This window comes from Leptidea sinapis, chromosome 28, assembly GCF_905404315.1.
Source record: "Leptidea sinapis chromosome 28, ilLepSina1.1, whole genome shotgun sequence".
Lineage (NCBI taxonomy): Eukaryota > Metazoa > Arthropoda > Insecta > Lepidoptera > Pieridae > Leptidea > Leptidea sinapis.
In genome coordinates, this window is record NC_066292.1 from 2,640,253 (window position 1) to 2,656,685 (window position 16,433).

Here is a 16,433-nt window from a genome sequence, read left to right on the forward strand (position 1 = left end):
CGAACCGCAGTATCTTCGTGACGCGAGTAATACAAACCAGGGACCAGGAAGTAGTTGCCAAGGATGATGTTACGCTTATGCATTAGTGTACCGCAATCATCAGCCTCAAGGCAAAATCTGCAAGTTTTATCTTTTTCAATTCCGACCACAGTAAGGTGTCTGTTTTGGCGACAGTGGGCACATTTTGCATCCTGGTAAGTATGCATAGATTTTTCCTGTTCAGTGATATCAGTGATAGGAAGTAAGCCCTTTATTTTCGAATTTAATTAATTTGGTAAGTAAGTAAATTTTAACGAATTGTCGTTTTATGAAAGGTGGCACAGTGGTAGTACAGTGTAACAATATTTTTCATATAGTGATTCAGCTCTGCGACTCGACGGAGAATGAAAGGAGGCGGCGCCCCCTCCCGTCCCCGACATCCTCAGTCACACCGTATCGCGATTCGGTACTCATATTTAGGCATTTTTACTAGGATATGACAATTTTCCGTTTAGTTGTTGATGTGAAACGTTCAGGGATTCTTTTTTTAGGCTAGGCAACAAGTTAAAAATTAAACAACGGCTCAACTGATTCGAGATGACGTTTAAAAAAAGTGTCGAGAGTTATAAAAAATTAAAATGAAAAGCTACTCACAATATATACTTATTAGTTTCTTTTTCTAAAGATTTGCAAAACTAAAAACTAACTAAAGCTAATTCCCGTTCTTAAATCCTATTGAATAGTGAATCATAAACAGTAGAAAGCCAGCTGATCAGGAAATCTATTAATTCACTTTACGTGCTACGCTACTATGACGTCACAAAGCTCAGGTCAGCAGGGCTATTTAAAAACGTCATTCATTCATGAATTCCTCGGAGCATAACAAGTTCGATCGTCCGAGTGTGTACACGTTTTGTGAGTGAGATTTAATTCGTGACAATGAGTGGTAACTTCCTTACAATACCGGGCGATGATCCAATCAAACGCCGAGGGCGGGTAAGGCTTCTAATAATTTAATTGTGTGCCTTAATACCGGCTAATCTTAATAACATTAGAAATTGTTAATTAACAAGTAATTAATAATTTCAATATATACAATTTTTATGTTACATATTCAAATTTATTTCTTAACAATAATCTATATATACAAAAATGAATTGCTGTTCGTTAGTCTCGCAAAAACTCGAGAACGGCTGGACCGATTTTGCTAATTTTGGTCTTGAATTATTCGTGGAAGTCCAGGGAAGGTTTAAAATGTGAATAGAATAGAATGAAAGTGTTCGAAATTAAATAAAAACAACAATTTTGTTTTTCCTTTGATGTGTCCCCCGTCGTCCGATATTTGTTTTGTATGGACATATTTTCTATGAGAGAATTTATTGGCGCACGGTTTGACAGTTCTGCTGTGAAACAATTTCAATAAAACAACAGGGTGCATATTTTACAAAACAATTCTTAATGATATGAAATATTATTGACAAATTAATAAAAACTATTATTTTATTTGAAGAATTATTTTATTTGAACCATTATTTTTTTTAGAACAACGTCTGTCGGGTCAACTAGTCGATAATATAATCTATATAAATAAAATAGTTTTATATGATTAAAACGCTTGTAATTTTACATTAGGTACCTTAATAGCAAACGCAAATGCGTCAAACTTAAGTTCCCCAACGTAGTCCTGCAAAGGTCACGAAACATCGGGTTAAATTAATAAATTATAAAATAAGTGCAGTAACAATTATACACATTTTAATCCTATAAAAAGTATTTTATTTTAATGTGTTACACTCGCGTTAATCAAAAAAAATCAAAGATTTAGCAACCTATCTTAAATCACTAGTATTGAAAAAATCTTTGATTCGCATACCACAAAACTCAACAAATTATAATAATGTAATAAAATGTACGAAAGATAAAACTTTAGGGATCATACACACCATAAACAAAGCTTACAATATAAACGTGTATAATTCTGTTTCGTTGTATTTTTATAAGCTTAACTGAGTATCAATATATATTGTATGTAGTTTTATTTCTGGTCTACTAATGATCGTACACGCCGTGTTATAACCAATAATGGCGCGTCCAGTACATTTTTGAAGTCAACGAATACTTATAAAAGTATATTTTGTACGGATAAACGGATCATGGCCATGGCAGAACTTCTAATACTGGCTGTTGCGTAGCGTAAGCACAGTTGGTACGCGATTACACTTTGAAATTTTATTTTTTATTGCAAGACAGTCCCCTTGAAAACGAGATCTGGAAACGTCTTGAAACGTCGGGTTAGCTAAAATAATAATAAAAACGTAACTTTTACGCAAAAATCGAATGTAAAAACACAGATATAATTACTCGCGTTTTACTACTTTAAAAGTATTTTATTTAAATGTATAACACTTCCGTTAATCAAATAAAATAGTATGTACATATGAATTCGACAGTCGCAAGCACATTGGTACATGGCGGGCTAGGATCGAACCGGGCTCTATGCAACCCACCGACGTTTTTAGTTTACAATAGTTATGGAAACATGTCAAATGTGACTGTTAATCAGATTTTATTTACAAGCTGGAGTGATGCAAACGGTAGATGATACATGGAGTTTGATTTTGCATAAACGAGTTTAATCTGAATACAATTATGAGTCTATAACTTAGAATATTTCTCAAACCAAAAATTAAATACGATTACTGATTTCATTGTCAGTGGGAAGATTGAAGAAAGGCCACCCCCAAAGATCTCCAGGACTTCGCTGCCTTCATCCAACGTATTCCGGCAATCTTGACCTAATAGCCTTGTGGGGGGGTCTACCTACACTGCGTCTACCAGTAACACTGAGTTTCCCATTTACCGACTTTTAATTACTATTATTTTTTGAATGAGGTGTTGATAGTTATGTAATTATCGCTTGGTGTTTTTACATCGTTCGTTCTGTTATATTTAATAGAACTCTTTTGATGTTTTTAGGTTGAGTTTTAGAGACCTTTTCCTTTTGACAGTATTAGGTTCTTTAACGATTAGTTCGTCATGCTTTAAATAAGCAATTTTCCCTTTTTTTTTAGTTCTTCATGCAGTTTTGGTTGTAAAGGTTTTCTTTTCTTTTTTTACTTTGTGTAGTCCTCCAATATAAAATTTTTCTTAAAGCTCTGTATATTCTTCATAATTTCTTCTTTATTGCAGAGAAGAGATAAGATTCTGAATAGAAGGCTGTTATTATTATAATATTATTATGACATAAAAACGTACATTTTAAGCTAAAATAAAGCGTATAATAAATAGATTTCATTTTAATTATGAAGACTTTAACATCACATACCAGAAATTGAACTTGGTCCTATTATTTCAAACAACTCAACCTATTGACTTAACATGCTCACTATATCGATAATAATAACACGACCTTTCATTGCGAAAGTATAATTTAATACAAGGCTGCCTATATAAAATATTCATATATTAATATAACTGAATACACATAGCACAGTAAACACTCGTTGGAACATATCAGAAGGTCATGGTACTGAATTGTTCTAACGTTACTCATAATACAAATAAACAAAGAATATATTAATAGAATATTCATAATATTATGCTAGTTCCTAGACAAGAAATTTAAAGTAAATCTTCTTATGGCACGCTGGGGAAAAAATATGAGTGAATTTGTTTCGGATGCGCTCAATTTTCCAACACCATGAAGTTAGTGAATCTCTCTAGCGTGCACTTGAACTTTTTATATTTAGAACGCCAAAAATGACACTGAATGAAACCATAGACCCACCACATGACGAGTCGTTTCGATTCGATTTTAATTGGTTAAAGATATATAACATTCCAACAAAAATCGATCTTTTTAAATGTACTATGAAGATGCCATGCTTAATCGATTATAATTCGATTACTAGCGATCGATTTTATTATTTCAATAATATAAAGTACCTACATTTAGAATAAAAAAATCTTGGGATATGAAGCACCTTTATTTTACGTACCAAATTGTTTTTTATATACAATTTCACTAGCTACCGTGCCCTTCCAACCGAAACACAATAATGTTTACACATTACTGGTTTATTAATTCATTCTGCGCAAAGGAGCAGCCTCCCACTGGTAAACTAAATGTTAAAATGTTACTTGAATTATAAATTATATTATTTTCTGACATAACCATGGCCCGTGTATGGTAAATCTCATGTCATTTCATTTCATTTACCTCTCATCCCAATGAACAGAGACTAAACAATGGCGTTAATTTTCATACTAATGAACAAACACAGACATATTATTGCGTTGTATCTTATATTAACATGCCGAGAAAGATATAACAAATTATTTATTTCTTAGACGGAGTGGTAGGCAAAGTTTATAGAATAAAATATTATTATAGATTTTAGTTAAGCTTATTTAAAAATAGAAGTGGAATATTCGGCCCTTTACAAAAATAAGACGCCGCAATATAATGAATTACAAGTTTATTCTCAAACTGACCCAAAATCTATAAACGAAGACGTGTTGTTATACGAAACAAGTCTACAGAGATCTATGGATTTATGCAAATTTCCCGAGCAAAGTTCAAACTCGCTACATAGTTCTTAATTGGCTAATGTAAGTTTCTTTTGGTGTGTTTTAGTTGTACCTACTTAACGCTTTGTACCCACTACAGAAGTTGCTAATGTAATAAATAAGAGTGTTGTTATTGAGAAATAGGTTAATGTAGTCAAGGGCACTTACGGAAATCAAATTTTACTTGATGGATAAGTTAGGCTAAGATGGCGGTCTGAGCAATTTAATAAGACACGGGTAGTTTATTTAAGAGGGGAGAAACTTGTGTCTTCTTTCGGGTCCTCTTTTGAAAGGGTTTGTGCGTTTATTACTAAAAAAAACCTAATTTGTCGTATCACCGCTCTTCGACTACACCTTCCTTAAAGTCTCGCCTAGAATCGAAATACTGGGTTTCGAAATCTCGAGCGATTGCTAACTCTGCGGTAATCCGGAGGGCAAGGCCAAAAATGATTACGTAAGTACTACAAAGCTGTGGAATGGCTACCTTCAAAAAAAGCGCGTACACCTTCCTTAAAGGCCATGAACGCTCCTGTGATTCCTCTGGTGTTGCAAGAGGATGTAGACGGCGGTGATCACTTAGAACCAGGTGACCCGTACGCTCGTTTGTCCTCCTTTTTCATTAAAAAGTGTATTCGTGTTTTTAATTACTTTCAGTAATTTTGTGTGAACTAATAAAAAGCATTTGTAAATAAAAATATTGAATTTCATATTTTTCAATTAGAGACCCCGTTGGTAGATACGGGTTCATTTGCATGTCTAGCCATCGAACCCAAATGAAAAAAATGATTGTTTTGTGTATCATGAAAACTTTAATCATATTAAACTCAGCCAGGTTTTGACAAAATTAGATTTTACTTTAATCGTAATTGTTGTAAATCAACAATTCAAAATAATTGTAATAATTAAAATGTATTTAGAGACACTAAATGAATGTACGTTGGCTGTAATTAATTTCTGTTACATTAAAAATAAAGCGAACATTTTACTAAGGAAACTTGATATTTGCAATGAAAGATGACCATAAAAATATAAATAAGTAGGTAATATAGTGATTATTATAACGGGCACTCGAGATATATATTTTATTTATTTGAAGCCAATATTTTGATCCAATTGCATGAATCGTGCAAAGAGGATGTAAATAATACGTAATCCCGTCCGGTCACGACGGAACTGCGGATAGGAGGCGGCGAAGAATTCTTGACACTTTGACGCTAATAGAGCCCACATTAATCTGTCAACGTGGCGTCTTATTCGTTTCGGTGTTTGATTCCCTAATTCACGACATATATATATTAATTACTGCGCATCACAATATCTCTGTTTATATATTTGCGACCCAACTTGCGTCGATACTCTGGCACCTTCTGGGGTCCAGGTTAAGTCAGTTGGCGCTGGGGCTGCTGCTTCAACTGCCAAAGAGAGCAAAGTCGCAAATATTTCGGTCTCAGTGAGTCTTACATCTTTTTGCCATTGGCGTCAAGACCCTTGGCCCAGAGGCGCGGAGAATGTACAAATGTACTGTCTACGCGCCTCAAAAGGGCTACTGGAAGCTATTTCGGTCAACGGATCAGCCTAGCTATCCGATGCGGAAATGCTGCCAGTGATCTTGGTACACTTCTCCGAAATGATAGTTTTAAATTATTGTAGTTATTTTTTTTGTTTCAATAAACTCCTTCAGATCTTTGATGATATATTTTTAATACTTCGGAGTGCTATTTCTTTTCTGTCTTGATCGTCTTGCCACTTCTTATCATATACAAAACAAACCAGTTGCTCAAAGTCAATTACACACACTTAAAGACAGACCTAAAGGCTTTTGTCTCGTATCTTTTTTTAATAAATAACTCTTTTCAGGTTCAAAGTTTCCAATCTTTAAGAAGTGAATGAACGTACCATAATAACGATACCATAATGAAATTTTATTTAGATTTTTGTGATTTCAATTGAGATTAGTTTGAAGCAGATGTCATTGACTACTAAGGTATATTTAATTAAGATTTCCAGTTTATTAAAATTAATATTATTAATACTTTATCGTTGAGAAAAGGGTTCATCGAAAATAAACCTATTATCTGGCCAAAATTAAAATATGTTGCGCATCCTATAGGCTATATATATAAATAATAATAAATTTCTTTATAGGCTCTTGGTCAATTCTTACCTTAAAAGCATTAACAGCCATTTTGGTTCGAACAGCACGCCACCCTTATCTATTATGGTATTCGACAGAGAATGTGTTGGTATACCTATATACAGATATACGACTGCCACAGCACTTTGTGTCTACAGCTCTGTTTTGTTTTATAAAAATTATTTACGATACGGGATGTGAACCCACTCCTCTCAGGTTTTGTCCGAGCGCTCTTATCAACTTCGAGTCCCGCATCGTTCATAAAATTTGGTAACTAATTTAATTTGTATAATTAAAAAGTTCCTCACTTTAAATAACAAATTGTTTATATTTGACAGAGCCACATCTCAAGACAATTTCCTAAAATGCAATAATCGGTGGTGAGCAGGTAATCAACTGGAAAGTAGATCCTGTAAATGCAATCACTACCTAAGAGTTGAAGAACACCTACCCAGATTTACGATCCATGCGTCACTCGGACGGTTGGCTCAGTTGATAAGAAAGATCGAACGGAAGCCGAGAGGTATGGGTTCGAGTCCCGCATTAATCCCAGAAGTGAGCAACCTTATAACAACAAACTCCATTAATTATTGTAATTTAAAACTAACCTAAAAAAATATAAGAAATTGCGGAAAAAAATCAATGTTTCTAAATTTTAAATTTAGAACATTAACATAAAAATTAGAAGTAATGAAATTGTTTAAAATGCCATGAAATTTATTCACGTTAGCAGACCACATTATAAGATGTTTTCTGTAGTAGACAATAGAATACTTTTGTCTACTAGATGTTATCAGAGGTATTTCTTTGTTACGAATAAGACTGGCACGATGCCAAATGTCGGTGATATATTTGTCACATTTAAATTGATGGTACGTATCTATTTCGACTCGAATTAAAAATCCCGGGATCACGCGATAATGATCAGAACGGCCTAATAAATAGACGTATAAAAATAGCGTACATTTATAAATTACTTTACATTTGTTTTAGTCAGTTATTTATCTTAGTCAACCTAGACATTGGTATAAAGATTAATTCATATTTCAATGCCAAGGTAGCGTCGAGATTATAGCAAAACCCCCCGAAAGGCAAACATGACTGACATCAAAAGGCCTCGGCCCCAATCCTCAGCGGCCACAGGCGGAGACAGGGGGTGCTAAGAATCCCTGGGCTAGGCAACGCTGCTACGAACGAAAACGTCTGAAAGCGATATCCTGCAAAGATTACGAATGTGCGGACATGTTGAATGTAAACTAATAGCAATATAATTTTTACGCAAAAACCTAATGAAATATAATGTAATAAAACAGCTAAAAAGGCATAAAAGGCATTTATTTTCTCAAAATTGATTCCTCTACAATAATTCTTTTTGGTGTCATTTTTAATATACTAGATGCTACTACCGCTTCGGAAACAAATTGCGCTCCGAGAGGGAATAATCGGCGCAAGAAACTCTCCCAGCTACAAACTAAACATTCTAATCGATGACTCATTCATAGTTTCTAGAAGACTAAGTTGTATTTATATACATATAATATATATTATAATACATAATATGTGTGTATATATTATATTTAAGATAATTTATTGCCTTATGTCAAGTTATAAATAAATCTCCTACCTTTATCTTAACTGGAAGAGATCGCTGAATAGCGATAAGGTCGCCTAATTGTGCTACCATAACTATTACTTGTAAATACAGATTGTAACTGTTTAGTACAATAAAGAATTTTCATTCGCCGCTAATAAGCTGTCTCTAACTCTCGCTTGCCGAAAATCATACCTTATTAGATTCTGAATAAGTGAAATAATAAAAACTACTTTCAGATAAATCTCTGTACGGACCAAACAGAGAAATCTGGAATATCAACAATTATGACGAAAATAACTTGTAATTTCAAGCGGCTAAAGTGTTTCTGTAAACATACCAATGTCGTGAGTCACAGGGAATTTTTCAACTGGTTGAAATGTACGCTGAACGTATTAAAGTCAATACCCCGACTTTTGAAGGCTGAATCCCTTTAAGCACCTTTAGATCAAGTAATGAACTGTAAACCGAGCCACAAATCGTTTATATCAAACTTCACGCGTACAGATTAAAAGACTTTTGACTTGCGAGATATGCAAATTTTGTATGAACTCAGTTCAATGATTGCGAGAAACTTTTTATTGTTTATTTAATAAGTTGCTAACTCATACTGAGGCAGTGGTAACGGTACTTTAGACACGCGCCACAAATTAGAATATCTTCCCCACTATCTGGATGGATTTCAAGGAGCTCTCTTCCACGTACTACAAAGCTGTGGAATGAGCTTCCTTGTGCGGGTGTATCCCGGACGATAAGACGATGGGTACCTGCAAAAAAAAATCGCGTATACCTGCCTTAATCACGGCCCCTGGTGTTGCGAGAGAATATCGGCGGTGGTGAACACTTAACACCAGGTGACCCGTACGCTTGTTTGCCCTACTTTTTCCATAAATAAAAAAGACAACTACTCGTAGTTTTGAAATCGTTTCCAATACTAAATGGACGAAGGCCTAAACGGCTAAATTAACGTATATATTATAATAAATACATAGGTAACATGTAAACATACTACAGATTGAATGTTTTAGCCACAGTTTATAAATCTTCACAGAAAAGAAAAATAATAAACCTTAGAATATTTAACTTGCACACAATATGGATATGGCATTGATGGTGTTTCGATAGATGATTCGAAATAGATGGCCAAGGTTAGATTAAGTGTTATAAACATAAACTGTGACATTTCTTTTACTATTTGTATATTTTTGAGAAATTTATAATAATTGTTACTCCATCTCACGTGAATTTGGTGGACATCTTAATAATATTGAGATATTCTCCCGCAACACCAGAAGAATCACAGGAGCGTTGCCGGCCTTTAAGTATGGTATACATGCTTTTTTTGAAGGTATGTATGTCATGTCGGATCGTCCTGGAAACACCCACGTGGAAGAATGTTACTTGAAAACCGCACTGTGGAGGAACGCTACGCTTCTATATGGTAGGGATGATATCTTAATTAGTGGCGTGTCCTGAAGAAGGCAAAAATGAAATTCGGTGACAGGAATCAGGTGAAACAGCTCTACGAAAAGTTCCCCGTGATAAATGCGGTAAAATACACACAATGAAGCGGTGTTCACAGAGCACTTGGTCCCCGACAATTCGAGCTGTTCTGCGTTGCACGCGGTCAAATGATAATATGCTATAATGACAGCTTCATTTGTAAAATACTAAAAAAAAATAAAATCAATAGATCCGATAATACCATAATGTAAAGAAATATAGTACTGTGCTGAATGTGCCATTTCAATTTTGGAGATCAAAAATATCATTTTAACATGAATTTTAAAATTTACCTAAACCTAATAAAATTTTTATTTCTGCTCTCCAAATTTCAGGTTTAACAGCATAAAAGCATACCACTACACCTTTTCTCTTATAGTACAGCCACTTACCATCATAAAAAATAAAAAATAAAAATTTTTTCAAGATCAAGGTGAATCTTGAAAGTGAACGACTGCGAAATATAACCGCGTCCGAGTTCATTCGAATTGCGTGTTTACACTGTACAACTAGCGTCCGAGTAGATATCCGAATTCACTCAGTCGGAGTGTAGTCGGATAGGGAAAACCCCGCTTAAGTTGGAATTTATTATTTACTAATTATTATAATAATACCTGTATATGCACACATTCTCCATTCTATTGTGGCAGACATAGGCGCACGTTGTGGCAATACTACCACAATACAGTAATAGAAAAATACATAAACTTCATACTAATGCGCTCGAATCGACGCACGCACATATATAGACTATTTACACGGCCCACAGAGCTGTATGAATACCACTGGACAGACTGTTCCATATTATGTTTGACAGCAAATTTTTTGTGCCTATTTGAAGCGCCACTCGCTAGAGAACAAATTTTGACGCATAATACAAATGGCTACAAAGGAACGTACAATACTCTGAAGTATTTTTGCATTTTTAATTAATTTCATTCGTTTTCCGCGTTATTTTTTCTAGAATCAACGTAATAAAGTACACATTTTCTTTTGTAAATAGTTTCCCACCATCTATCGATGTTTGCCGAGGTTGTCATCACTAGTTTTAGAACCACAGACTCTCGCTACATGGCCAACAGCGCCAAAATGGCGAATATTAAACAGACACAAAAGCACTTTGACGCCACCAGCCCAGTGGTATATAGCAGAGGTCAGTGACACGGCCGCTAGCAATCTTAGCAAGCAGCAATCTTAGCAAGATAAAACTATTAAGTGCTACGCCGTACACCACCGAGACTGGTCGCTGTCCGAGTTAAATTAGCTGCACCGTCAGGTCCACGACGTCAATATTTTTGTATGTGCCAACCCTAGCACTCCGCCCAAACGTTCGTATAAATTTCTAGGAGACCTCTGAGTAACACTACTGTTCTGTTACTTGTACTGTGGTACTGTTTCGGGCAAAAACTGCAGCTACACTTACTGCTACTCTCATATTCTATTAAAAATATGCCAATCTATAATAGATATATCCATATCAGATAATATTATCATGGAAGGAATTCAGAACAAAAAATTGTCGGATAAAACGCTAAATCCAACCACATGAATAATTAAGAAATGTGACGCCTCAAATACAAATGATTGCCCAAATAATCATTAATTGCTACTGGGATTTATGGAAACGCCCATTAGACTCGGCGCGAGATCCTCAAAAGTCATTAATCTTCTAGAAATACAGACGTTTATCAAGCTTTTACGTGGCCATCATATCTCTAGATGTATTCAAGAAGATTTTAAAATATTGTCACCATTTTAGTGTAAACTATCTGACCCGACAGATGCTGTTCGAACATAATTTTTTTGATGTTATACTTCTTTAGGCGCGTTATGAAAAAATGATGAGAGTGAAATTTTAAGATGCGCGCGCATCACTGTAACACAAAAGTAACAGGGTGAAGTTGGTCGGTGAAAGAATAAATTGAAAATCTGTTATCAAATGAGTTAAAAATGAAACAAAAACGTATAAAATGATAAGGACTAATATCGTTTTTGTGTAAACAGATTTTACATTAATGCTTTATAAGTACGATATGCAATATTTTTTAAAGTATTAAAATTGATATAGTATGTCCATAAGAGATAAGAGATATGCCATCGCGGAACTTTTTGTAGAACTATATGAAATACACAATACCACTCTACATCATTTTATTATAATTTATCATAATTTAATTTTTCTCGTAAAAAGAAAGAAAAGGTAGACTTGGATGTTTTCCTAACTTTTTAAGGGCCCTGTGATCAGTAAATTATTATTGAATTAAATAAAATATTTCAGCTACACATGAGAAATAAGTCTATTAATAAAATAATAAAATAAATTTACTTACATCAGAAATTATACTGTTTCAGCATAGCAAAACAAAAATAATTCCATTTATGTATGAATAATATGATGTATTTCTTGTTTAGATCTGATCGCCTTTTCGCAACTCTGTACCTCTGACATCTTATTTACAATTGTAACCTGTGGCTTTGTACAGTGTAATGTACTAATTAAATATCTTGGATATAACTGCATACAATTTTAGAGGAAGTATTTTTGTCTCACTTAAAGGTGTCGGAAAATCATGTCGCTGTGTGTACACGTGCATCATAAAAATTTACTCTCACATATTTTGCCAAATGCGCCATAAGAAATTTAATTCAATTTAAACATACTTAATAAAAAATATTTCACCTCTTTTTTAATATAATCTTAGTAAATATTTTGCTGTAAAGTAAATATTTTATTGATGTAAACTTGTTACAGATGAAAAGCAGCAAAACACGCATTATATCTAATAAAAATTCGTAGTGTAGATTTCCGCGAACGCTGCCAAGATTCTATAAAATTAATTTAGCGTGAAATTCAACGATACAAATATCAGCTTTACATATTGCGATATAAAATGTTCTCTGCCTTAATTTAATTATTTTATGCGAATTATTTTATCAACGATGTCAATAAAAAAACGCAAATATTATTACTGAAAAAAAAGAAGCAACTGCTGAAATCGTTAAAATGTAAGGAAATTGATAGATAGCACGTATTGGTCTCGATTTCTTAAATAAACATAACTACCAGTGGTAGACTCCTTTGCACAGGATACCGGCTAGTTTATGGGTACCACAACGGCGCTTATTTCTGCCGTGAAGCAGTAAATTGTTAACATTACTGTTTCGGTCTGAAGGGCGCCGTAGCTAGTGAAATTACTGTGGAAACGAGACTTAACATCTTATGTCGCATGGTGACGAGGCAATTGTAGTGCCGCTCAGAATTTTTGGGTTTTTCAAGAATCCTGAGCAGCCCTGCATTGTAATGGGCAGGGAGTTTCAATAACATCAGCTGGACGTCCTGCTCACCTAGTCCCTTATTTTCATTAAAAAAACAAGCTTACCCGACAGACGCTGTTCTGTGAATAGAAAATTAAGTAAGAATTCGTGAATAACGCAATCCAAAGTTAATGAATTAAAAATGAAACAAAAACGTATATCAGAATTATTTTATAATATTATGTAGTAATAAAACGAGAAAGATTAATATCGTATTAATAATAAATAAGCAGCTTTTACATTATCACTTTATAATTGTAAATATAATAATAGTATAATTTTTAGAGTATTAAAATGGATATAGTATGTTATCCTTAAGACATAGAGGTAGACCTATATAAGATACACAATTCTACCATCCATTATTTTGTTATATCTCAAAGGGTTTAGACAGCCTTTTCGTTTAAAGCCCAGACGGCTTATATTTTTCCTGACACCCCCAACAAAATATCGTTAATATATTAATACAAAACCTTAACAAATTATATACTTAAATCTCCATCCCACGAGAATAACGCTATCCATTGGTGAAAACAGAATGAAAATCGGTTCAGTGGTTTTTAAGTTTATCGTGAACAGACAGACGCGATGGAGGTTTTTTTTCATAATATGTAGTGATAGTGTGAATTACTCGTTCTGCTTCAAATTTGACCTTGCTATTAAAACGTATTCTATAAATTATTGTTCACTTTGTTACTCTAAAAACATTTTCAAAAAACTTTATTTTGAAAGACTCGATTAAGTCATGTATTGAAAATATGACAGTTTATCGATATTTGTATTAAGATCTTGATAAGATTATAAGATGAAGCTATGACACATAAGTCTGCAAAGGTTTAATATAAAACGACGCTTCAAAAATTCTATAAGCTTTAATAAATCTCTATCTTATATTTTCCATGAATTATACAAGAGATGGGCTAACTATGCGCCTTATGAGAAAGCTCATGGTCGCTCCGAGGGCAATGGAGAGGGCTATGCTCGGAGTTTCAGAAATGATGAGATCCGTAGGAGAACTAAAGTTACCGACAGAGTCCAAATGATTGCGAAACTGAAGTGGCAGTGGGCAGGGCACATACAGGGGACAGTAAAGTCCTCGAATGGCGATCACGTACCGGAAGACGCAGTGTTGGTAGGTCCCCCTCAAGATAAACCGACGATTTGGTCAAGATCGTTGCATGAGGGCAGCGCAGGACCGATTGTCGTGGAAATCTTTGAGGGAGGTCTTTGTTCAGCAGTGGACATCTTCCGGCTGATGATGATACAAGAGATCGGGATATAGGGTACATATTATCACGTTAAAGGCAGGCATAGTATTTTTGCTGCTTTATAGCATCCACGCACACGACGTTGCGGGCAGCAGCTAGTACTTATTATAACTAGCGGCAAACTGGCGTTGTATTGTCAGAGACCCCGATACAGATAAGTGTATTGTAATTAAAAATGATTTTAGCTATACAACATCTACGTAATAAATAATGGGACACACCTTTTTTGAAATTAGACAATATTTCGCTTAGTACTGAACAATCCGTGACATATAGGACGATGATACTAATACTTTTGAAACGTTTTGTTGCTGCTATACTTATGGGTCAAAAATGCATATATTTTTCCATGCGTCGCTCATACCATTATCGATACTCCACAGCGGTCGTATCGGTAACAATGGAAAGCAATTACCACATTGCACATAGAATAAAATTATCCATCACAGCCCTGAAAGCCATGCAAGGAGATTGGAAATAAGGCGTGATATAATTCGAAGAATAACTTTGATACCAAGGAAATTAAGAAAAATAAAACTAGCGACAAAACTTCTGCACAAACTCAAAATGATTATGAAAGTGCTGGTAACGCTCTTGATATTACTGATGAGAGTATGTAACACTTGGTTGAGATACAAAATTATTTCTAAAATTCAGAATACTATAAAATATTATATAAAGTATATTATTGGATATAATACTTACATGTGCTGATAATTATTTTTTTAAACAATAGTTTTCTTGTTGAAATAAAGAATACGAAAAGAGATAGGAGCTTACAGTTAGAGTTATGAAAAAACCTACTAATTGCTTCAAATTTTGGTAGAGTTGCTAAAAGAAAAGAAGGTCCTGGAAATTTAGTAAAAGAAATGTGCTCAAAAATATTTTAAACGTAGCTTCGTCATCACACGGTATAGTTAATGAAAAAAGAACTGCTTTGGTTCATTTGAATAAACATGAGAATTTTGAAATTGAGACTTACTGCCTAATTATTCATTTCTTGAAGCGAGTCCCAACGAGTTAAATGGATGCGGGCACAATAGGTGAGGTCAACTGTCCAATCGCTTCTTGCAAAGTTAGTATTTGAACAGTAAACTTAAATATAAAATATTATCTATAAGAATTATCTTCGGGAATTAAACAGAGTAATTAATCTGTAATAAGCTGATGTCAGTATTTCTGATCGAATAAACCAAATATTATAATTATTATGACGGGTACTCACGATATATATCTTATGGATTTCATGCCGATATTTCGATCCAATTGCATGAATCGTGGTCACGGTGGAACTGCGGAGGCGGCGAAAAACTCTTGACACATTGACACTTGACACTAATTGTACATCAATCTGTCGACTTGGCGCCTTGTTCGTTTTGGTCTTTGATTCCCTAATTCACGACACACACTACTGACGACGTCCATACTTTGGGATCTTTTTGTTGAATTCGTACTGCAGAGAGAGACCGCCATGTTTGCGCTAGCCTAAAACCATCCTCCTTATTAAAATTGTTAGGATGCTTTTTAATCACTCGTGGGTTGTGCAGCTCGATCCAATGGTTGGTACAGGCTTTAACCAAGTGTTCGCACCGTCATAATAATTACAATGTACTGTAATGTCATAAAACTTTTGTCATCGCGAAACTTAAAGTTCATATATTTAGCTAGTTTTAGTCATTATTTAGTTATAAGTTCATCAGATAAAAGTTTAAAAACATATAAACGATATATATTTGTATTATTTTATTTTCTTACAGAGTGTTTGGTATTATTTGTCATTAGTAACTAAGTGCTCGCACCAACTCACCTATACCGAGATATTTCTCCTCTCTCAACGCTCTTCTCGAAGTCAACCTCGATTGTGGTATATATGCGGATGGATACCAGACGATATTTAAACGGTGTTTGTTTGTATGTTTATGTATTATAGCCTAAACACATGATCGGATTTGGTACGGCCAAAACATTTGACGCGGTCCGGTAGTGGACCATCACAAAAAAAATATTATTATTACCGTCCGGACCGTACCGAGTACAACTCCGGACCCACCAGCACATGGCGCTCAAAGGACCG

General features: G+C 34.4%; 1 protein-coding gene across 1 annotated transcript in view; it reads left to right on the forward strand.

Moving 5' to 3' along the window:
• Positions 1-837: 837 nt before the first annotated feature.
• LOC126973164 (actin-binding Rho-activating protein-like) overlaps positions 838-16,433 on the forward strand; it is a 40,218-nt gene continuing 24,622 nt past the window's right edge. Inside the window, exon 1 of the mRNA XM_050820374.1 lies at positions 838-975. Within this exon, the coding sequence (XP_050676331.1) occupies positions 919-975 (57 nt within the window). The 5' untranslated portion in view covers positions 838-918. The remainder of the gene's footprint in view (positions 976-16,433) is intronic.